The sequence below is a fragment of the Saccoglossus kowalevskii genome, chromosome 19 (genome assembly GCF_978046115.1).
Source record: "Saccoglossus kowalevskii chromosome 19, keSacKowa6.1, whole genome shotgun sequence".
Classification (NCBI taxonomy): Eukaryota; Metazoa; Hemichordata; class Enteropneusta; family Harrimaniidae; genus Saccoglossus; species Saccoglossus kowalevskii.
The window spans coordinates 31021924-31046395 of record NC_140659.1 but is presented as its reverse complement, the minus strand read 5'-3'; the positions used below and the strand labels follow the sequence as shown (position 1 = coordinate 31046395).

General features: G+C 35.4%; 1 protein-coding gene across 1 annotated transcript; it reads left to right on the top strand.

Annotated features, from left to right (window-relative positions):
* Positions 1–24472, top strand: LOC100378001 (QRFP-like peptide receptor). The gene is made up of 4 exons (XM_002730467.2): positions 1–453; positions 14455–14871; positions 19373–19588; positions 20919–24472. Exons 1-4 carry the CDS (start codon positions 40–42, stop codon positions 21075–21077), a joined length of 1206 nt encoding a protein of 401 aa, XP_002730513.1. The 5' UTR covers positions 1–39; the 3' UTR covers positions 21078–24472.

The window sequence follows — 24472 nt, the reverse complement described above, 5'->3', positions numbered from 1 at the left end:
ACTCGTTCTGGTAGCAAGATTGATCTGTAAACAGCAACTATGCCTGGAATAACAACAATGGTATCAAACGCCTATGAAGATACATACCAGTATGACTATTACGATTCAGATTTTCAACAATTGCTTGAATACTTCACAACGCATTTCAACTTTACCGACAATGATTATATACTCAGCGCTGACGACTTGGCAATACCCGCTACAGAGCAACTATTTTTGATGTGTGGATTTATTCTGAGCATGGCCTTGTCTGTAGTCGGTAACTTAATAGTGATTATTGTTTTGGCATGTGGCACTCGATCATGGACCGACTTGAATATTTTTCTCGTCAATTTGTCATTGGCCGATTTGACAATGGCTATTTTCTGCATGCCGTTCACCTTTCCAACAATCATGAAAGGACACTGGATATTTGGTAAAGCCATGTGCCCGATAGTGGTATCTCTTCAACAGGTAAGTGATAATGCTAATTAGATAAACCCACACTTAGTGTTATTTTATATTTTTCAAAATTGTCATTACGGATGGCAGGCGTATGACGCAGTGTGAAGTTGTTTAGTAGACACAGTCGAGTTTACACATTCATTGCATGTATTGTTAGGCTTGCTGCTAAAACAGTAGTTTTTCCAGTCTCAAATTTGGCACAAGTCTTCCTTAGGCAGAGAAGACATAAACTTCCTAATAGATTGTCGATACACTTAATAATATATGAATGATTTGTTTTTGGAAATTGGTACCTGGTGTGTGCAGTTTTTATGATAATGACACATTTTAAATGATAGTCGAATCTACCGAATTAGGGTAATTCCTAACAAAGAGATTTAGTGTGAAACTACCAGCATATTGAAAAAGTTTCGAATTTATCAGGCATTGTGTGAACATTTAAATATTATTTCAAGAACCACTGAATATTTGTGACTTTATAACACGGAATACAGTTGTAGATAAGATGTACCAGCTATTGTTATATTGCTTTATTTTACGATTCCATACTATATTTCCATTGTGAAATGGGAAAAAATAAACATTGAAAATATTCAATAGTCAATGCTGCATTCAATATTGAGAAATACTGACATCCCACAATAATGTTTTGATTTGTTCGTTTATCGTTTTTTTAACAATTTTTGCGCTGGAAACGAACGGAGCAGTGAAACGTAATATCAACCTGTTCCCAATCATTTTCAAGTTGATTTGACCATTTCGAAATAGAAATATGAGGTGGACGCTTTGTGTAACGGATTACTGGGAGTGAACCAATGTCTTCACTGACAATGCTTGCCAGAAATGTATGCGGGTAATATGTGTGCCAATTACCGTTGAGTTCAATCAATAGTTTGTCAGCAGCAAAACAAAAACATGCGCAGTGCGTATAAACACTCATAATCACTGTAACTGTCATTGGTGACTAAGCCGAGTGGTCATTTGTTATCGGTTGTAAATGAAACTACCAGGTTTACAGTGCCCTCGTGGGATATAATAAACCAACAGTGAAGCCCCAATAATCGTTATAATCAGTGGCGGGGGGGTCGCCCTCCAAAGACAAGCAGTAACCTTTTTGTGCAATCAAAGTTTGCCCCTCAGAATGCAGGAAATAGCGTTTCAGGGTCTAGATTACCAAATTGTTAAGGGGGAGCATGCCCTCAGACCCCCTAGCGGCGTAAGGTTGGTGATCAGATCTCGCCCCGATGCAAAATGTCTGATAAAGTTGGAATAACATACCCAACCATTGTTGAACATGGGCCGTATAGGGAAACATTAGAATTCCAAAAACAGAAAAACAACAAATGACTGACAACAATCAAAAAGACAATAAAAAAGAATAAAAGAGTGAACTGAAAAGAACATTACATAGTCAAATCAGTAAAGAATGGTTGAAAATCACATGACCAATCATTTAGTATGCATAATCGCAATTTGGCCAAGAACACCCGCGAATTGACCAATGACTGATTTAGCCCGCAAATTGGTCAATGACTGAGGGTCAACCACAAATTGATCAATAACTGAAGGTCACCCGCAAATTGGTCAATGACTGAAGGACACCCACAAGTTGGTCAATGACTGAAGGAGACTCGCACATTTGGTCAATGACTGAAGGACACCCGCAAATTGGTCAATGATTGAAGGACACTCGCAAATTGGTCAATGACTGAAGGACACCAGCAAATTGGTCAATGATTGAAGGACACTCGCAAATTGGTCAATGACTGAAGGACACCCGCAAAATGGTCAATGACTGAAGGACACCCGCAAATTGGTCAATGAGTGAAGGACACCCACAAAGCAAAATGCGTCATCAAATGGCTAAAGCCAAACAAAGGACTTCTTAAAATTTGAATGAAGCATTATGCTCTCTAGGGATAAACGTTTTTAAAATATTCTATAAATGTCAACAAAACAAATTCACACCATCATGAAATGCACAGTACAAGTTGGAAACGGTTATCCCCCTAGCTTGTTAGCTGGAAACGGGTATTCACTTTGTTTGTTAAAAACAAGCATATGCTCACAGATATAAATAAACTAACTTGTCTATTTCTAGTGTACTTATGACTGGTATATATAGTTTTTGTGTTGTAGGTTATTGCGGTTGTAGTGCTCTTCCAGTACCTGTCAACTTTCTCTTGTATTGATTGAAATCTGCTAGAGTTATGAAGATATTTTTGCTAGTCAACAATGGTCGCTTAGTAAGCACTTTGAGCGGTATATCACTAAACGAATTAAAGTTAAAAATATGTTTATATTATAAAAGGATAAATGGCTGTGACAAATACATGGCAAAACTACAGCTTCCTATAACATGACGCTCACATTCACATCGCCCATTTATTACTCTCTCATAATATCACTATTTCTACCGCGTTAAATTGGGCAACGAACATAATGTGCAAACCATAAAAATTTGATTTGATTTTAATTAAATCATTACATTAAGAAATGACCTGACCTGAAGAGTGATCATATAATCAAAATTACTGAGACACGCCTACGAACATATAAACATAATATACGAATTTTGAACTCACAACTCTTTTTGCCTTTTTGCTGAAAACAGATGTAATCCCCGGTACATTACAACTACTTCTCAAAAATAACAGCTTGAAATAGTGTGGAGTAAATGTTGACTTACAACGACTAGGCAGACATGCGTAATTCGCATATCTGAAGTCACAAAGACACCCGCAAATTGGCCAATGACTGAAGGACACCCACAAATTGGTCACTGACAGAATGACACCCGCAAATTGGTCAATGACTGAATGACACCCGCAAATTGGTCAATGACTTATAGTAACCCGCACATTGGTTAATGACTGAATGACACCCACAAATTGGTCAATGACTGAAGGACACCCTACAAATTGGTCAATGACTGAAAGACACCCGCAAATTGGTCAATGACTGAAGGACACCCGCAAATTGGTCAATGGCTGAAGGGCACCCGCAAATTGGTCAATGACTAAAGGATACCCGCAGATTGGTCAATGGCTGAATGACACCCGCAAATTCGTCAATGACTGAATGACACCCACAAGTTGGTCAATGACTGAAGGACATCCGCAAATTGGTCAATGGCCGAATGACACCCGCAAATTTGGCAATGACTGAAGTACACCCGCAAATTGGTCAATGACTGAAGGACACCCTCAAATTGGCCAATGACTGAAGGACATCCACAAGTTGGTCAATGACTGAAGGACACCCGCAAATTGGTCAATGACTGAAGGACACCCGCAAAGCCAAATGCGTCATCAAATGGCTAAAGCCAAACAAAGGACTTCTTAAAATTTGAATGAGCATTATGCTCTCTCGAGATAAACGTTTTTAAAATATTCTATAAATGTCAACAAAACAAATTCACACCTTCATAAAATGCACAGTACAAGCTGGAAATGGTTATCCCCCTAGCTTGTTAACTGGAAACGGGTATTCACATTGTTTGTTAAAAACAAGCATATGCTCACAGATATTAATAAACTACTAGTAACTTGTCTATTTCTAGTGTACATATGACTGGTATATATAGTCTTTGTGTTGTAGGTTATTGCGGTTGTAGTGCTCTTCCAGTACCTGTCAACTTTCACTTGTATCGGTTGAAATCTGATAGAGTTATGAAGATATATTTGCTAGTCAACAATGGTCGCTTAGTAAGCACTTTGAGCGGTATATCACTAAACGAATTAAAGTTAAAAATATGTTTATATTATAAAAGGATAAATGGCTGTGACAAATACATGGCAAAACTACAGCTTCCTATAACATGACGCTCACATTCACATCGCCCATTTATTACTCTCTCATAATATCACTATTTCTACCGCGTTAAATTGGGCAACGAACAGAATGTGCAAACCATAATAATTTGATTTGATTTTAATTAAATCATTACATTAAGAAATGACCTGACCTGAAGAGTGATCATATAATCAAAATTACTGAGACACGCCTACGAACATATAAACATAATATACGAAATTTGAACTCACAACTCTTTTTGCCTTTTTGCTGAAACCAGATGTAATCCCCGGTACATTACAACTACTTCTCAAAAATAACAGCTTGAAATAGTGTGGAGTCAATGTTGACTTACAACTACTAGGCAGACATGCGTAATTCGCATATCTGAAGTCACAAAGACACCCGCAAATTGGCCAATGACTGAAGGACACCCACAAATTGGTCACTGACAGAATGACACCCGCAAATTGGTCAATGACTGAATGACACCCGCAAATTGGTCAATGACTGAATGACACCCGCAAATTGGTCAATGACTTATAGTAACCCGCACATTGGTTAATGAATGAATGACACCCACAAATTGGTCAATGACTGAAGGACACCCTACAAATTGGTCAATGACTGAAGGACACCCGCAAATTGGTCAATCAGTGAAGGACACCCACAAGTTGGTCAATGGCTGAAGGGCACCCGCAAATTGGTCAATGACTGAATGACACCCGCAAATTGGTCAATGACTGAAGGACACCCGCAAATTGGTCAATGACTGAAGGACACCCGCAAATTGGCCAATGACTGAATGACACCCGCAAATTGGTCAATGACTAAAGGACACCCGCAGATTGGTCAATGACTGAATGACACCCGCAAATTCGTCAATGACTGAATGACACCCACAAATTGGTCAATGACTGAAGGACACCCACAAGTTGGTCAATGACTGAAGGACATCCGCAAATTGGTCAATGACTGAAGGACAACCGCAAATTGGTCAGTGACTGAAGGACACCCGCATATTGGTCAATGACTGAATGACACCCGCAAATTGGTCAATGATTAAAGGATACCCGCAAATTCGTCAATGACTGTAGGACACCCACAGATTGGTCAATGGCCGAATGACACCCGCAAATTGGGCAATGACTGAAGGACACCCGCAAATTGGTCAATGACTGAAGGACACCCTCAAATTGGCCAATGACTGAAGGACATCCACAAGTTGGTCAATGACTGAAGGACACCCGCAAATTGGTCAATGACTGAAGGACACCCGCAAAGCCAAATGCGTCATCAAATGGCTAAAGCCAAACAAAGGACTTCTTAAAATTTGAATGAGCATTATGCTCTCTCGAGATAAACGTTTTTAAAATATTCTATAAATGTCAACAAAACAAATTCACACCTTCATAAAATGCACAGTACAAGCTGGAAATGGTTATCCCCCTAGCTTGTTAACTGGAAACGGGTATTCACATTGTTTGTTAAAAACAAGCATATGCTCACAGATATTAATTAATAAACTACTAGTAACTTGTCTATTTCTAGTGTACATATGACTGGTATATATAGTCTTTGTGTTGTAGGTTATTGCGGTTGTAGTGCTCTTCCAGTACCTGTCAACTTTCACTTGTATCGGTTGAAATCTGATAGAGTTATGAAGATATATTTGCTAGTCAACAATGGTCGCTTAGTAAGCACTTTGAGCGGTATATCACTAAACGAATTAAAGTTAAAAATATGTTTATATTATAAAAGGATAAATGGCTGTGACAAATACATGGCAAAACTACAGCTTCCTATAACATGACGCTCACATTCACATCGCCCATTTATTACTCTCTCATAATATCACTATTTCTACAGCGTTAAATTGGGCAACGAACAGAATGTGCAAACCATAATAATTTGATTTGATTTTAATTAAAACATTACATTAAGAAATGACCTGACCTGAAGAGTGATCATATAATCAAAATTACTGAGACACGCCTACGAACATATAAACATAATATACGAAATTTGAACTCACAACTCTTTTTGCCTTTTTGCTGAAAACAGATGTAATCCCCGGCACATTACAACTACTTCTCAAAAATAACAGCTTGAAATAGTGTGGAGTCAATGTTGACTTACAACTACTAGGCAGACATGCGTAATTCGCATATCTGAAGTCACAAAGACACCCGCAAATTGGCCAATGACTGAAGGACACCCACAAATTGGTCACTGACAGAATGACACCCGCAAATTGGTCAATGACTGAATGACACCCGCAAATTGGTCAATGACTGAATGACACCCGCAAATTGGTCAATGACTTATAGTAACCCGCACATTGGTTAATGAATGAATGAATGACACCCACAAATTGGTCAATGACTGAAGGACACCCTACAAATTGGTCAATGACTGAAGGACACCCGCAAATTGGTCAATCAGTGAAGGACACCCACAAGTTGGTCAATGGCTGAAGGGCACCCGCAAATTGGTCAATGACTGAATGACACCCGCAAATTGGTCAATGACTGAAGGACACCCGCAAATTGGTCAATGACTGAAGGACACCCGCAAATTGGCCAATGACTGAATGACACCCGCAAATTGGTCAATGACTAAAGGACACCCGCAGATTGGTCAATGACTGAATGACACCCGCAAATTCGTCAATGACTGAATGACACCCACAAATTGGTCAATGACTGAAGGACACCCACAAGTTGGTCAATGACTGAAGGGCATCCGCAAATTGGTCAATGACTGAAGGACAACCGCAAATTGGTCAGTGACTGAAGGACACCCGCATATTGGTCAATGACTGAATGACACCCGCAAATTGGTCAATGATTAAAGGATACCCGCAAATTCGTCAATGACTGTAGGACACCCACAGATTGGTCAATGGCCGAATGACACCCGCAAATTGGGCAATGACTGAAGGACACCCGCAAATTGGTCAATGACTGAATGACACCCGCAAATTGGTCAATGACTTAATGACACCCGCAAATTGGCCAATGACTGAATGACACCCGCAAATTGGTCAATGACTGAATGACACCCGCAAATTGGTCAATGACTAAAGGACATCCGCAAATTGGTCAATGACTGAATGACACCCGCAAATTCGTCAATGACTGATTGACACCCACAAATTGGTCAATGACTGAAGGACACCCACAAGTTGGTCAATGACTGAAGGACATCCGCAAATTGGTCAATGACTGAAGGACACCCGCAAAGCCAAATGCGTCATCAAATGGCTAAAGCCAAACAAAGGACTTCTTAAAATTTGAATGAAGCATTATGCCCTCTCGAGATAAACGTTTTTAAAATATTCTATAAATGTCAACAAAACAAATTCACACCTTCATAAAATGCACAGTACAAGCTGGAAATGGTTATCCCCCTAGCTTGTTAACTGGAAACGGGTATTCACATTGTTTGTTAAAAACAAGCATATGCTCACAGATATTAATAAACTACTAGTAACTTGTCTATTTCTAGTGTACATATGACTGGTATATATAGTCTTTGTGTTGTAGGTTATTGCGGTTGTAGTGCTCTTCCAGTACCTGTCAACTTTCACTTGTATCGGTTGAAATCTGATAGAGTTATGAAGATATATTTGCTAGTCAACAATGGTCGCTTAGTAAGCACTTTGAGCGGTATATCACTAAACGAATTAAAGTTAAAAATATGTTTATATTATAAAAGGATAAATGGCTGTGACAAATACATGGCAAAACTACAGCTTCCTATAACATGACGCTCACATTCACATCGCCCATTTATTACTCTCTCATAATATCACTATTTCTACAGCGTTAAATTGGGCAACGAACAGAATGTGCAAACCATAAAAATTTGATTTGATTTTAATTAAATCATTACATTAAGAAATGACCTGACCTGAAGAGTGATCATATAATCAAAATTACTGAAACACGCCTACGAACATATAAACATAATATACGAAATTTGAACTCACAACTCTTTTTGCCGTTTTGCTGAAAACAGTTGTAATCCCCGGTACATTACAACTACTTCTCAAAAATAACAGCTTGAAATAGTGTGGAGTCAATGTTGACTTACAACGACTAGGCAGACATGCGTAATTCGCATATCTGAAGTCACAAAGAACATGCAGAGTATAATTCTGTACACCTATAAAACCTACTATAAACATAGTTAGAATGACCTACTCAGTTACAATCGCCCTCGGGAACAAAACAGTCTACCAGCAGTGGATGTAATCAATGTTTGGTGGCGATTTATGTGTTTCCATTAGTATGTTCAGATACCCATGGCGATGGATTGCTAGCGTGGTTACTTTCTATTGTTTTGTTGGTCTGTGATTATCCCCGTCAATTCCGGGACACAAGGGCCTGATGATCTAAGTATCGCTGATGGGATCTGGAATAACAACACACACAATAATTCTTTACAGAATGGATATTCAATTTTGTTTTAGAAAAATTGCCCAAAGATAGTATTTAAGTAGGGTCGGAAAACTAGCATTTCGAAAAGCAAATTTCAAAAGCATTTAATCTTTTTCTTTCACAGTTACTTACACGGTAAATACTATCGAATTGTATAGTTTTGGAAAATGTCAAAAATCACTATTAGAAGTTTTCATGGGCATTCTCTTGACTATTTGCACACGTGTGCTAAATTACTACAACAATCAAGTCAATTTACCAACACGCCAGAGAATAAGTGACCACTCAGGAATAAGCTATAAATGTTTTTTGTAATCTTCATAGTCATGGATTATGAAATGCAGCCATTTATGCATTACAACAGAACACATACAACAAAAAGAACTTTATATTACTGCAACATCTTTCGCTGACTGTTTTATCACTGTTCCTTCGTAACAATAACTATGCCACGCAAAGCTCACGAAAAAGTAGTTCGACCAGCACCTTTGTGTCGAAGAGAGTAAAATCTCTCGGTTTGGTACTGCATATTGTGTAATCCGAGTCGTGATTTATTCCGTTTCTTATTTATTTATTTATTTATTTATTTATTTATTTATTTATTTATTTATTTATTTATTTATTTATTTATTTATTTATTTATTTATTTATTTATTTATTTATGTATTTATTTATTTATTTATTTATTTATTTATTTATTTATTTATTTATTTATTTATTTATTTATTTATTTATTTATTTATTGGGTCTGTATTAACTGCATTGACTGGCGATTTCAGCCTCTATCAACCGCGTAATACAAGAAAAAGTGTTATGATTGTGTTACTTTAATCTCTCTAACATTAGAAGAAATGCGATCTTGCTCTTTTCAATCTTTGTGTAATTTTCATAAATTAACATATTTTCTGGGATTGTTTTCTTGTATTTTCTCATGGAAATGCAAAATGGAAGGTCAATTGAGTAAATGGTTACCAGTGTCTGTTTTGTCAGACGAATTGTCTTCTTTGTTGCCCCCATGCATATTAACTGTTCTCAGGTGACACCACCGGGTGACACATCGAGCAATACGACGGGTTGGAATCGATAGATGCAAATCATTATCTATTTCGCAATCAGTAATCACCATGTGGAGTACTCTTTTAAACTTATTTGTTCTTTGCTCATGTATTGGCATATATATTGCGCAATCTAAATTATTTTGATTACGTTTCCAGCTATTCTATCACACTACGAGACAGTAATCAAACTTAAAAAAGTCAACTTACGGAAACTTACAACTTACAAGTTCATTATAGTCAACGATTTTGCGACCCTATCAGAAAAGTCAAGCATTTAAAAAAACATATGCTAGACATTCATCTTAAATGAGTAATAAGTATTATGCACATAAGAATCTAAGTATGTCCCTCTCAATATTAACAATCTATGTTACGCGTTAAAATTCGATGTAGATGTAGTTGGTTATCTTTTTTAATTTTTATATTTTGTTATTTTTTGGTTATTTATGAATATTTTTGGTCCTACGACTTTATATATCGCATCTCGCTCACAATAACGATATCAAACTCAATGTAATAGGATATCTCGTGCAACGAGACTAGTTTTTGACGAGTTTTATCGACCAATTACAGAGCGCCTTATAAAACAAGTATTGCAACTAGAACATGCGCGATTCATCGTGTTTCAAGAAGGCAAATTATGCTGTTAACTTCCTGAGTTATCGATCGAAGATGGCGATTTGGAGATGAGTTTGGCCATTTGTGCACAAAATTGTAGTAGCTTTTGTGTGTAATTACGATTGGAGAACAGAGTATTCGAGTTAATGTGATCTAAAATATAGACACACTTTGAAGGTGGCGTTACCGTCCTGCCCACCGCCGGTCAGGCCATGCCAGTCTAGGCACCGACCCTGCCACCAACCGGAGTACGCTGACTCGTACTCGACGCAATAGCGATACAGTACTGACATGGCAGTAAGTACATCAACGTATCTAACTATTATAATTGTGTGCATTACATTCTCGCAATTTCTTTTCGGAGCGGGTGGTATACATTTCTTTATAGTGAATGACATATTTATGTATTTACACAGTATGAAATGTCTGGATACAGGCGATACTCTGTCTGGGGCATGTCATTTTAGCCGAGCGGCGCATCCTTGTAAAAGTGGTTTGAACTATCCCGAGTCAGATGTAGTTACGGCAATCGAGATACAATATATATAATAAAAACTTATTATCGGCAAATAAAATATTCATAAAATAAACAAAAATTAAAAAATATAAAAATTAAAAAAAAGCCTATAGCCTATATCTACATGGGATTTTAATCAGATTGGTTATACGTATGTAATATAAACACACGCATTATTATTGTGAAAAATATAAATACGTTTAGGAACAATAAAAAATTAATAATTCTCATACTTATATGTGAGTCAATCATAGAATGAACGCTGTTTATTTGTTATTAATTCCTATCGAAACTTCTACAGTATTAGAAATTACTATATTGTTAAAATATTATATGTACTGCACTAGTCTAATATAAATGAAACCATATACACTAGAAAAGAGGGTCTGTTTAATTAATACTCATTGCAGTACGCACAGATATCCAAAGTATGAAGTAAGGAAACAAGCTTCCATGCAGACATTTTCAATTTATCATTTATTTTTGTTTCTTACAGTAATATACACGATATTAATGCATCACTTTGTAGTTGAACTCAATTTACGTTTTTCCGTACCTTTCATTGTCATACAATGATAGAACCGTATGACACTCGTATACCCGTACCTTTCATTGTCATACAATGATAGAACCGTATGACACTCGTATACCCACACATTTTAAGGCTACGTCTTAATTACTTCTAGCGTGATTGTCAAATAAACATGTTTTTTTAGTAATGCATTTGTTAAGAACATGATGTGTTTACAACTAAACGAATTCAGAGCATATGGGCCCCAGGAATCTATATTAACAGACTGCCATGTCGCTAGTGGTGTTTTATCTAATGTGTTTTCCGTATAGAACATACGGTTTTATAAAAAACTTTGAATTTTAATGTTTTCAGCAGGGGTTTGCTACATGTAATCGCTATGTAGCATTAACATGAACTCGTGTTTATATTGTACTTACCTCTAGTTAGGAATGGTTGTAAATGTTAAGTAAATCTCGCTCCGGGTTATGTTCTATGCCTAATTTGCAGATTACAACTAATATTAAAAAATAAATTCAATTGCTAGGGCATTGCCAGATACTGGAACAACTGTAAATATTATACACCATTGTACCTAGTAGAGATGCAACCATATAGACTGTGTGATTCTATTAATGGAAACCTTACATTCACAGCAACAGTTTGTCTTTTCAAAAAATATCCTACTCGGATCACTTGCGACAGAGAGTATTTGGTTTATTTCAGTTAATGGTGGACGGGTTAATTAGACTGAACAAAACTAAAATATGATTGCAATGATATTTATTTTAAGAATATTATGAACTTCCCGTTTGTTGAATCTAAATATACATATCTAGAAGTATTCGTTTAGTGACATATCTTCACTTGAGTGTGATGGAATGTATAGAGCCCCTCTTTTATTGGCATTATTTGCTTTTTACTTGTCTTCAGTTGAATCGGACTTTGTAAGCATGTCTATTGCTTATCACTAGTTATATTATTTGTGCTAGCTTACTGTGATCATCATTTTGGTGCGTGGAGCTTACTGGCCACATACATGTGTCACTTAATCTAGAACAGTTTTATCATTCAGATCATCAGTAACCGCGGCTGGATGCATTATGTCATAGATTATGCAATGGGATGCTATTGTAAGATTAACGCAAACAGAAAAATAAACTACAATTGCCAAAGATGTTACAATATATGCAATTATGATTTAGAAATACAATTAATGAAATCAATTTAATCCTACCATCACTATCCAAAACTTAATAACTTCATATCGCTTATTCATTTGCAGTATTGCTGAACGAATGCCAAATATGCCGAGTAAATAAAATAAACAGTTTGCAAATATGTCTCAGAACGCCTTATTTTAGACACGTGATGTCAACAATATGTTTGTAATTTTAACTATTTAATTAATATATGGTGGGTACTATATATTGAACAAGGTGTAGACATGATGTACACATTCACTGACATTGCTACTATCTAAACATTGGGGGAACAATTCATTCCACATATTAACCACATTTTAGTACAAAACCATGTTATCATAGATACTCAATGGCCGTTGCAGGGTAACGACTTTCCACTGCGTCTAGAATACCTGTTTATATTTCGCCTCCATGTCAGTACGTGACCACGACGCTGATTGTCTGAACAATGATTATCAGTGATTTTCCCCACGCGCTATTTCAACTGATAGTTGTCACAGCAATGAAAATAGAACCAACAAATTCTTTTCATGACGTTGCAATGAGTTAAATTTGTTAATGAGTAAACTGTTAGCATTCATTCAAGATAATGGAGGAGTTGAGCGGACCGGTAATCGTGTACCGGGCTAAGAGTTGTGTGATTTACGTTCACGTTTGTGCCTTTATTGTTGGCAAGAATCACACCTGAAGATACAATCGTTGCGTCGTTTGCTCCTGTTATTTAATATATTGTATTTAATATGTGCCCTGTTAATAAAAAAATACACGATTACTTGTATCTTATTTGTTATTTATCCCACACATAGTGCACATTTCAAAACATAACCAACTACAGTTAGTAGCTCAGGCCGTAAAATCTTTGAGAGTAGTTCTGTACATATCACAGATACAATAACATTTATGAAATGCAAATAACCACAGCGTGACTTCTCGCCTATTCTACATGTATAAATACTTAAATCTAAAACCAAGACGAGTAATTCTAGCATCGATTTCCCAATTCACAAATGCCAAACTTACTTAAACTCTCAGACTTTCTCTTCAAAGCACTACATCCAAATTTACCACTGCCTGATTTGTGTGAATGAGATCTTCTCAACGCAGCTAAAAGTAAGGTATATCATATACCCTACTTTGTCCTTCTGACGGCCTTTTTTGATGACTAATACTTTCAATGTACTTGTCCAGTTGCCACAGTAACAAGGACTTGTATTTCCTGAATTAGCTATGTCATCTTTAGTCGTTTTCTTCCACACACGCTTAGGGATTTCCATTCAGCTCATGGCACATTGCTGACACGGAACTGGGAATATGGCACTGCACATGTATGCATTCACAAGGACATATGCTGCGTTTTTCGACTCACAAGATTATGCCTTATTGGCTACTCAAACCAAACTGCCAATATTCAGACCAATCACAAAGCATCTTGCTTGTTGACATTGTTGTTGAGTATCACATTCTACCTTATATACAAGCTTTGACCCTACAGCTTTTTTTACTAATTGTACATGAGTAAAACGCATTGATGACCTGCATTTTATAGGGACAGTATAAAGGGTTATATTCAAATTACAAGTCATCTGATGACAGTAAAACCAAAGTTGAAAAATTAGTGAGCAAGATAGATAATTTGCTGGCCCAATATCTCTGAGACTTGCTGTAAAGTGGAAATAACATACCAAACCATATATCATTTATGATACAAACGAGTTTATGTGTGATTTATGCAATCATGTGATATATTGATATCATAGTAATCATGTTTTCTTCTGGCTATAGCGTATTTCAAAAAAATATCGTACATATGCGATTGAGTAATTTTTTGTTCTTTGTTTTTTGTTCTTTTTTTGTTCATTAGATTTCGGTCTGCGTCAGTATATATACTTTGACAGCCATTGGTATTGATCGATATTATGCTGTTTTGTATCCATTCAAACTACGTGTAACTAAAAATCGGGCTAAGTACATCGTATTCCTTATCTGGATTGTATCGATTTTACTCTCAGTTGTTGTGTTGGTAACAGCGCGTTCCAGGCCTGTGGATCTTAATGATTTCATCGATACACCAGAAGATATTGTATTTTTTTGCAGTGAGAGAGTGAGTCCTGCAGCCGCAATGGGATACGAGTTTTTCATCCTGGTCATCACGTACATCATACCATTGTGTATACTGTCATATACCTATTACAATATTGGTAGACGCCTCTGGGGACGTAGTTTGCCCGGGAACGCTGATTATAACAGAGATTTGTCACAAATGAGATCAAAACGAAAGGTGAGTGCGTTCTTGTAAATATGTGTGCAAATGAAGAAAAATTTTCCGAATAAGACTGGTTTCACAAAAGTTAAACTAGTGATGTAAATGTTTAAATTATCTCAATCCAGCGGCAATAGACACGCCGCCCGTGTTCAATATGGGTCTTGTGCTTCGTATATAAGGCATGTACAACTGTTAACTTACATCAGGACGACGGTATTACATTAACCTTTTCATCACCAGTTCCCTCTTTTCATCACAAATTTGCAAAACATTCCCGTTTGTAGTCTGCACTTTCCTTCAGAGGATCGGGACAAAAATAACCAAATTTTTTGAGTGAAAACGGAAAATTTACTAATTTTGTCTGTTGGCTGTAAAATAAGGAAACATTTGCAGAAATATTGAAGAATTTCAGAAAAAGGTGCCGAAGAATTTGGGCAAGAAAGTTTTATAGTGAAAATATTAATAGACTATTTTGCGTTACTGTGGGATTGTATGAACTAGAACGTAGGAAAACATGACAAACAAAAGTCACAGTATCTTAGTGGCGTCAAAACGCGTGGGATGCGACAAACACAAAACTATTTTGGAATATTTCCACGCCTAGATATGTGTTACACGCATTTGTTGATACATTGTACATGCAAACAGACATACGTTACAAATACAACATGAAAACACAGGATTCGAATGGCGATCACGGCAATCGCCTCGCCACTGCAGGCCGACGGCCTATCTACCACGTCACACTAACTGAGCCACAAAGGGCAGTTCGAAATGACATTGAACTATAAAAACGGAAATTTACGTTCAAAATCAAATTATTTATTTCGCTACAGACATAACCCATTGTGAAATAAGGTATGCCGTTAGATAAACTCATTGACTGCCATGATATAATCATGTCATTGGCGATGGTTAGTGGACATCATTTGAATAGAATTGTATTTACTAATTAATTGTGTGATAAACCTCCGAACAATAATAAAATAATGAAAAAATCACCTGTTGTTGCGATGTTTTGTCCTTACTTTGCATTAATTGGTATACAGGGTAATATAAATACAATTACAATTGGGAACAGACTGTTGAATGCATGTTTTTTAAGTTTCCATATGACGTAGACATCGAGCTACATTAATCAGTTTAGTGACGTCATGATTGATGTATATGTGAGCACTTCATAGGAACCGACAGATCCTTTATTGGATGCCGCAGTGAAAGAATCATATGACCTTAGTAGTCTATTATGAAGCACGAGTACGTATTGTAAGGTTTCTGTAAAATGTCAACTACACACGTCTATAAATTGCTAATCCATCAATCTCTCTGAATTATTTTAAATTGGTTAAATGGGCTCACGTTCAGCTCACGAATTTCAAACTAGTCCCACAATTTTAGAGTGAACAGAGTTAACATTACGTTAATTGCGTGTTTTTAGAGCATGGCGGAGATAGTAGCGCTAATAAGTCAATGGGTTATAAGATTAGATCACTGCTAAAGCACATAAGTAGTATGCGATTACGGAAGACATACATGTTGGGTATCGTTTGATTTGATAGAATTAACACTACGATAAACAACTTTTCGTTTTCGACATTATGAATTTCTTTTTTGGGGGCTAAAAACAACTGAAATGACAAGGAAACAAGAAAATTCTAGAAAAATATTAAGATTTTCATAAAAACAAAAGAATGTTACAATGTCGAAAATGGAAAGTCTTTATTGTAATGTTAAAACCATTTTTCTAACATTATTTTGCAGTATTTATGGCTGTGAACATGACTCTGTATTACTGAGTATTGAAATATGGCCTACCATTTGATACGTATACAACAATAATAAATGACAAATACGCTACAAGAGATCATTAGTGACTAATTTAATTCATAAAAATAACAATTAATAAAACATATAGACATGATTACAAAAAATTTGATTTCATTATTCAACTTTCGAAATTGCATCTGTGACGACTACTAATTATTTAAGAACATAACATGTTAACGAAAAAAGTTTGAATAATTACTGGTTAAAAGGAATCTTTTTATTTACAGTCGTAGTTCAGCTTTGGTGCCAGGAGTATATTTTCCGTAATATAAGGTTTCACTGCCTCGTCGTTCAGATATACACTCACTATGCAGCATTCAATATTCAATGGCGTCAAACAGCCCGAAATTATAGGTTTTGTTTGACACATCGTTATGTATGATTTTCATACTACACTCAAAGCCATGTGATTTATTTCAAGGTCCATTCAATTGTTTAGTTGATATCACGTGGACAATCAATGATTTTCTTGCAGCGTTTGTGTAGATCACAATCATTTGTGATGGTAAGGTCAGAGTGGTAGATTTTGACAGAACATACAGTTCAACCTTCACATCTACCAATTTCATTCAAACATGGCCCAAAGATGACATACAATATGCTCACATAATTAACGATTCAATTTCTCTAGGCATATTTCCTGATGCATTTAAATTTCCCCAAATTACTCAAATCTAAAATAGGATGAACATCAGTGACTATAGGCTCATTTCAATTCTACCCCTAATAAGGAAAACATTCGAGACAATCGTAAAAGACCAATTATTTGACTTCCTTGATACAATCCTGTTTCTGCTAACACAATATGGGTTCCGCCGACAATACAACACTTAATTTGCCCTAGCGCATCTTATTTAAAATATAATATAACATATACATAGGGATTGTGTTACTTTGGGCGTCTTTATTGAGATAAAAAACCTCCAATTCAATAGATTAGCAGGCTATAGCAATATGTAATTCTGGGGATTCCGCATTTCTCGGTTTCGTAGCTTCATTGATGGCACAATATAAAACCCAGGGCATATTCAATTCGTAACAACTATCACCTTAGGTAGTGCCGATCTAATATAATTACGAGTAAAACGATATCACGGGGGTCTTTATCATAATCATTTGACAACCTGGATGTGTTGTGATACTACGGATAAGGCACAGGCGCTCTTGGAACACTTCATAGCTGATAGGGGTGGCAGTGATATACGCACAGTTTAAAACTAGCCATGCAATTGTCATGATTATGACTGCACAGGACGTTTAGTGTTCCCAACTTATTGTATGCGATAGTTTACGTTGAAGTTCAATTTCCAATCCCCCGCAATGATTTTACGGGGGGCATTCATGCATATATAACCTGATTCAGTTGGAAGTACACAAGTACCATACTCGTAATACCATACATAGTAACTTTTTTTATTGAATAACATTAAACGAGATTACGATCACTTTGATCATTTTCACATTTTTTTAAAGATTTGGTATGGGGCATGGGGTATTATGGTTTATGTCATCAATCAAAATTGTTGGTATATTCTTTTAATATAATGCCACTGCAGCATATAGACGACCTTATGAAAGGTTTGACTGATTACTAATTTTGTCTATAATCTTAAAAACGTAGTCTTTAAACCTTTTTGGGGGGATGAATAGTGTGATTTCATTCCATCTTTTCATCATAAACATCCACAGGTGTACGTCACTATTTTGGGGGTTGAAAAAGTGCTATAAAATTAAGGCGTCTGTTTTGTGTATTTATGTACATGCCAATTCCTCGTTAATATATCACCTGACTAAGGCTGTGTTTTGATTTGATCAACTTTGTCGACGTTACAACCATTTTGTGTTAAATTATGTCTAAAATCCTACAATCGCAGTCTGTAAATGTGTTTTGGACACGTCAAACGTTTCTGAGATTCGAGCAAAAATAGCCGACGGAGGTCATGTGGTTTTTTATTGTTTGTTTGTGTGTGTGTGTGTGTGTGTGGTCATAATCACCACATGCTATGCCAGTATATGCTCTTCCAGCATTCTGCTTTTAAATTCACCGGTAATGCCAAATAGGGACTGTGTATTGTCGATACATGTCCGTAGTCGACGGTTGCCAGTTGACGTTTTCACTCTTCGGTTCATAGCCAATGATTCAATTTTGAATGGTGGAATGGATAACTTGATTTAACATACAGAATATCTCATGAATGGCAGATTTATCAGATTTATTATCACATTGCAGATTTATTAAATTATCATTTTTTTTGCCAAATGCTTGGCACACGTGACAATTACTACACTTTACTACATTTTAAAAGACGTTAATCATCGCCCAGCACGCACTCGAATTCGATGTAAAAAAGTGACACAGTACCCATCGTGCAATAGCAACAAAACTTAACCCAGTCAGTCCGAGAATATGATTTCAAAATGAATGGACGTGCATAAAATATATCCCAAATTGTATGGTATCGGTGTAAAGTTTGAACGTGATCAGCTTAGGCATGCCTGCGATGCATGTGAAGTCGTATTATTATTATTTCGAGAAAATAATCAAATTTCTTTGCGTTACATTCGTGCATGGATTAAATCCATAGCCATCGCCCTTTGATGAATAGAGTATTATGGGTCATTTAGATATCTTCTATTTATATTGTGCAATTCTCATTAATCATAAATTGTCATCTGATGTTATTCATAGACAATAAAGATGCTGGTAATTATTGTCGTGGTGTTTTCCTCCTGTTGGTTTCCACTGCAAGTTTTCAACGTCATCAACGATCTGGTTCCTTCGTTATACGCCGACATTGAAACACAGGATAGTATGCGAATAGCACAGAGCTGTGCACTACTACTTGCCATGGCTAATAGTTTTATGAACCCAATCATATATGGATTTCTCAATGAAGGTTTCAGAGTGAGTATAGATAACAATTATACATAATAGGTAAAACATTATTTTCCGTAGAGTTACACTCAAACACGTACAAGGAACAGATGACACGCAAACAGCGTGTAGGAGCCATGTAAGTATTTTGTTTTCACGATAAGTATTCTCTGCAAAACACCACGGACCATACTTCTCATCATTTCCATAGAGAAATAGACGAATGAGAAGCCTAGACATTTTACTTCAGATTTTATTTTCCAGAGTAGGAAGATGTTATCCATCATATAACGTCATACTGGCTACACCAAACATTTCCTTACATCAGTTTACTAGTTTTGTATTGGCAAAATATGATATCATTGTAATCTGTGGAAATTGATTTTGAATTGTTATTTTCCGAGTCCCAAAGGTTATCGTTCATATAATCGTCATTGTCTCGCTGATCACATACGCTAATGTATAAAATAAGCTCAAGAACCGTACTAGTACTTGAGAAATTGACATTTATACCAACAATATAATAACTGTGACAAACGAATCAAAATGAAATATAGTAAAATTCAGTATGTCACATATGTTACTGATGAAGGGCCGTTTTCCATATAGTTACTTAGGAAATTACCAAATATCGCCAACTACGGTATATATATTACAATGTACGTGTGTAAGCTGGGGACAATCACTATTGAACAGTAATTATAAACATAAATTATTTCAAACACGCTACAAAGGAGATTCGAACTCGACTATTTTAGTTTCACTGCAGTGTCACGCGTTATTAGTGAAACCCAACGTAAAACATGACACCCGAAGGTTGAATGTTGTCATTAAAACCTGAGGCAAGAGAGATCTTGCAGTGCGGCCTTTTACAAAATGTTTATTTTATTCGATATTAGTTAGAATCAATAATGCTTTCTTTAGGTCGGCAAATCTGTATAGACTACTTGCATACAAGCTAGAGCACACGTACTTATACGGATATTGAACAGAACATCATTGAATTATTTATTTATCTTGGAGCACACATTACTGACTATAAATGCACCGTTTATGTACTCTGTGATGTCTGATTTGGCTTGCACACGTTGTTTTAAAATGTCTTCATTGGGATAGTTAGCGTAGTGAAGTTCGCGTTTATTTAAATTGACGATGCGCTTTGCCGTGGTTGTCAGCTCAAATCACCCGTTGTGTCTGTATATGTTAGTAATAAACTCATAAATTATGGTGCCATCCTTTGGAGATATTTTACCGCGTTTTGAAGTAGATTTCAGTCGTTTATTTGAGACACTGTTACAATTAAAGTCGGTAAAATAGGTCACAAATTAACTACAAATATATTTACTTTATTTGGTTACAGAATGATGCGAAAAAAATACTGAAGTGTAATGTTAGCCGTCATCCTCGTCGTCATCGTTCATCGGCTACCAGTACAGTTACTCATTCAACACGGGACAGTTCTTTAGGCAAAGGCCCATTCAAGAGAGAGATGCAGAGATTGTCTACGTCAATGCCATGACTGAACAAATGAATTTACGGAAGTGTGGAAATTCCAGTATTCTCTGTTATTAACCTGAATGACACGATAGTGTATAATAATAATAAGGCCACTTTAGTTGTATTTCAAGCATGTATAGTTACATTACAGTTACATGTACCTTACATGTGCTGTACTTTGTAACTGAAATGGGCCCTTGATCAATTTTCTTTTGCGCGAAATAAAATTCGGTGAAAGTTGTTTGGGCTGCTCTGCGAAGTTCATTTCTATTGGCAACAGTTGTCTGGATTGTGAGCGATGAAATATTCTCTATTCTGATTGACAGTTGTATATTATTAAACAAATATTGTAAAATTTGTAATATTTAACCGAACGTTATCACTGACACCTATCGAAATAATTGATTTATTGAGAATGTATAGGTTGAAATGACAACGAAATACGTTTTGCGCTGTACGAAAGTTTGCGTTTGAGATTCAATATCCATCGCTATAGCGCTTTTGTGTTCGAATGTGACGTCAATGTTGGTGACGTAGTTTAACCCATATAAGGATAATATCGAACGTCTTAGACAAGTCCTGTGTTCACGATACTAGATGTATATTAATATATCTTATTTTGCAATGTATGTGCAAAGTATGAAATCGAAAGGTGTATATGGGTAATATAAAGGTTTTTATCATTTTTCATTGTTCTAATTTTGCTAAAACTTTTGATTCAAACTGAGCATTTCGTCATTCAGTAATTTTTACAATTAGTAACAAAAAAACTGTATGAATTATTCTGATATTGTAGTTCCGTAGTTATTATTGGTATACCCATTGTGTTTTACAAATTGTTTTGATCACGTGCAATATATTATTCATTTTACAGAACTACATATATGTTTTAAATTGCATGTATGTACTAGGAATTCGAATGGCATACTAGTAGTTCGTTATTTTTATTGCTGCTACAAGATGGGAAACGTGTAATTTATAATTAGAATCCAGAATGTATCATAACATTTTTTTATAATAATTTTTCACTCGTTTGACCTCTTACACAAGCACACCTAGTTTACAAAGACTGCTGAATTGTTTTCGAGATATCATACAGTATATGCTTTATGGAAACCATGCGTCACAATAAATTGAATAAACTAGAATACTTCGAGTGTGTATTAATATTGTTTACATTGGTCTGATATTGTCACAATCGTGAAAACATGTAAAATTAGGCGTACTAGGTAAGTTCTTAATTATAATTAAAGCTGTACAACATATGTGAATAACTATGTGTCTTAGCCAACAAATGCATTCCTTCATCTTTATAATTATTTCACATTCTTGTTTCTTTTTATTGTATTTCATTTTTTTTATTTTATTATTTAACCTGCTTTTTTTAGCTCCGTTGTCGACAAAGTCGACAAAGCAGAGCTGTTCATATTACTGATTATCCGTCGTGGTCGTTCGTCGTAGTCCGCCGTCGTCAACTTTACAATTCAACTTCTTCTTCGAAACCGGCGCAAGTCAGACTGTTTTCAAATTTGATATGTAAGTACCTTGGATGGTTCTTTCCCAGATCTGTTCATTTCATGTCAAAATCTCAAATTTGCTATTTTTGGTAAAAAGTGTTTTTTTCGACTTCTTGTCAAATACCGCAAGTTTGATTAATTTGATATTACATATATAGGTAATATATGTAGACCTCTCTCAGATTTGTTCATTTCGTGGTGATATCTTTAATTCTCTAATTTTGATAAATATTTTTGTCACTTTTGGTAAAAAGTAATATTTTTGACTTCTTGTTAAAAACTGTAAGTTCGATTGCTTTGATATTACATATATAGGTACTACATGTGGACCTCTTTCAGATTTGTTCATTTCGTGATGATATCTTCAATTCTTTAATTTTAATGAATATTTTTGTCATTTTTGGTAAAAAGTGATATTTTCCACTTCTTGTAAAAAATGGCAAGTCCGATTGCTTTGATATTACATATATAGGTACTACATTTAGACCTCCCAGATTTGTTCATTTCGTGATGATATCTTCAATTCTCTAATTTTAATGAATATTTTTGTCATTTTTGGTAAAAAGTGATATTTTCCACTTCTTGTAAAAAATGGCAAGTCCTATTACTTTGATATTACATATATCGGAAATCTATGCTGACCTCTCTCAGATTTGTTCATTTCGTGATGATATCTTTAATTCTCTAATTTTGATGAATATTTATGTTACTTTTGGTAAAAGTGATATTTTTGAATTCTTGTTAAAAACCACAAGCCCGATTGCTTTGATATTACATATATAGGTACAATATGTGGGCCTCTTTCAGATTTGTTCATTTCGTGAACCTTTAATTCTCTGATTTGATGAATATTTTTGTCATTTTTGGTGAAAATGATATTTTCGACTTGTAAAAACGGCAAGTCCGATTGCTTTGATATTGCATATATAGGTACTACATATGGACCTCTTTCAGATTTGTTCATTTCATGATGCTATCTTTAATTTTCTAATTTTGTTAAAAACGACAAGTCCGATTGCTGTGATTTCAATAATAACTTTATTACGGAACTTAACCATCTGTGGGTTTAGTAAGATAAAAGTTGACTACAAGGACAAATAAAACAAGACAAACTAAAATACTAAAATTAAAATAAACCGAAATTCAACAAAAGAGAAGAAGTAAAAATTAGAAAATCTCTGAAAAAATGTTTGTATTTTTTAAATAATATGATAAAGCCATATTATTTCCCATTATTTTCACGAAGCTTTTCATTCTGGGCAACTCATTAATTTTTATTTTAAAATACTTCAAGACATGTTTCCTCCTACTTCATAGAAATTGCAATCTAAGATGAAATGCATTTCATCATCAATCTGATCTTAATTGCATTTTTTGCAAGTTCTTTAATTTTCTGGGGTTTTTGGTTTACTCATTCTTCCCAATTAAATTCCGAGGTTGTGGTCACTGAGTCTGAATTTTGCTAAAACTCTACGTTGGCTGAAGTTTTTCATTTCATTTAAAATTTTGTTTAAATATACTATATGTTCTAAGTTTGTTCCCCTCTTTTTTATTTAATTGTTTTCTCCATGATTGAATAAATTCGTTTGTTAGCTTTATTTTTACAACATTGGTTAGTTGATTAATATTGTTGATCTTGTAAGTTTCTTTTATTTTAGACAAGTTTTTTTCTCTCCAAAAATTGTTTTTATTTGAGTAATCCAGGCAGAATTATTTTGTATTTCCTTTAATGCACATTTTAATATGTGATTTTCAGGAAGGAAATTTATTCTGTACCAGTATTTAACCTTTGAAACCATTGCATTTATTCTTACTGTTAATCTACCTAGTTCACCCCTTATAGCAACTGATGGTGTAAATTTACTAACCCCAAGAATAAAACGATAATAATTATTACAAA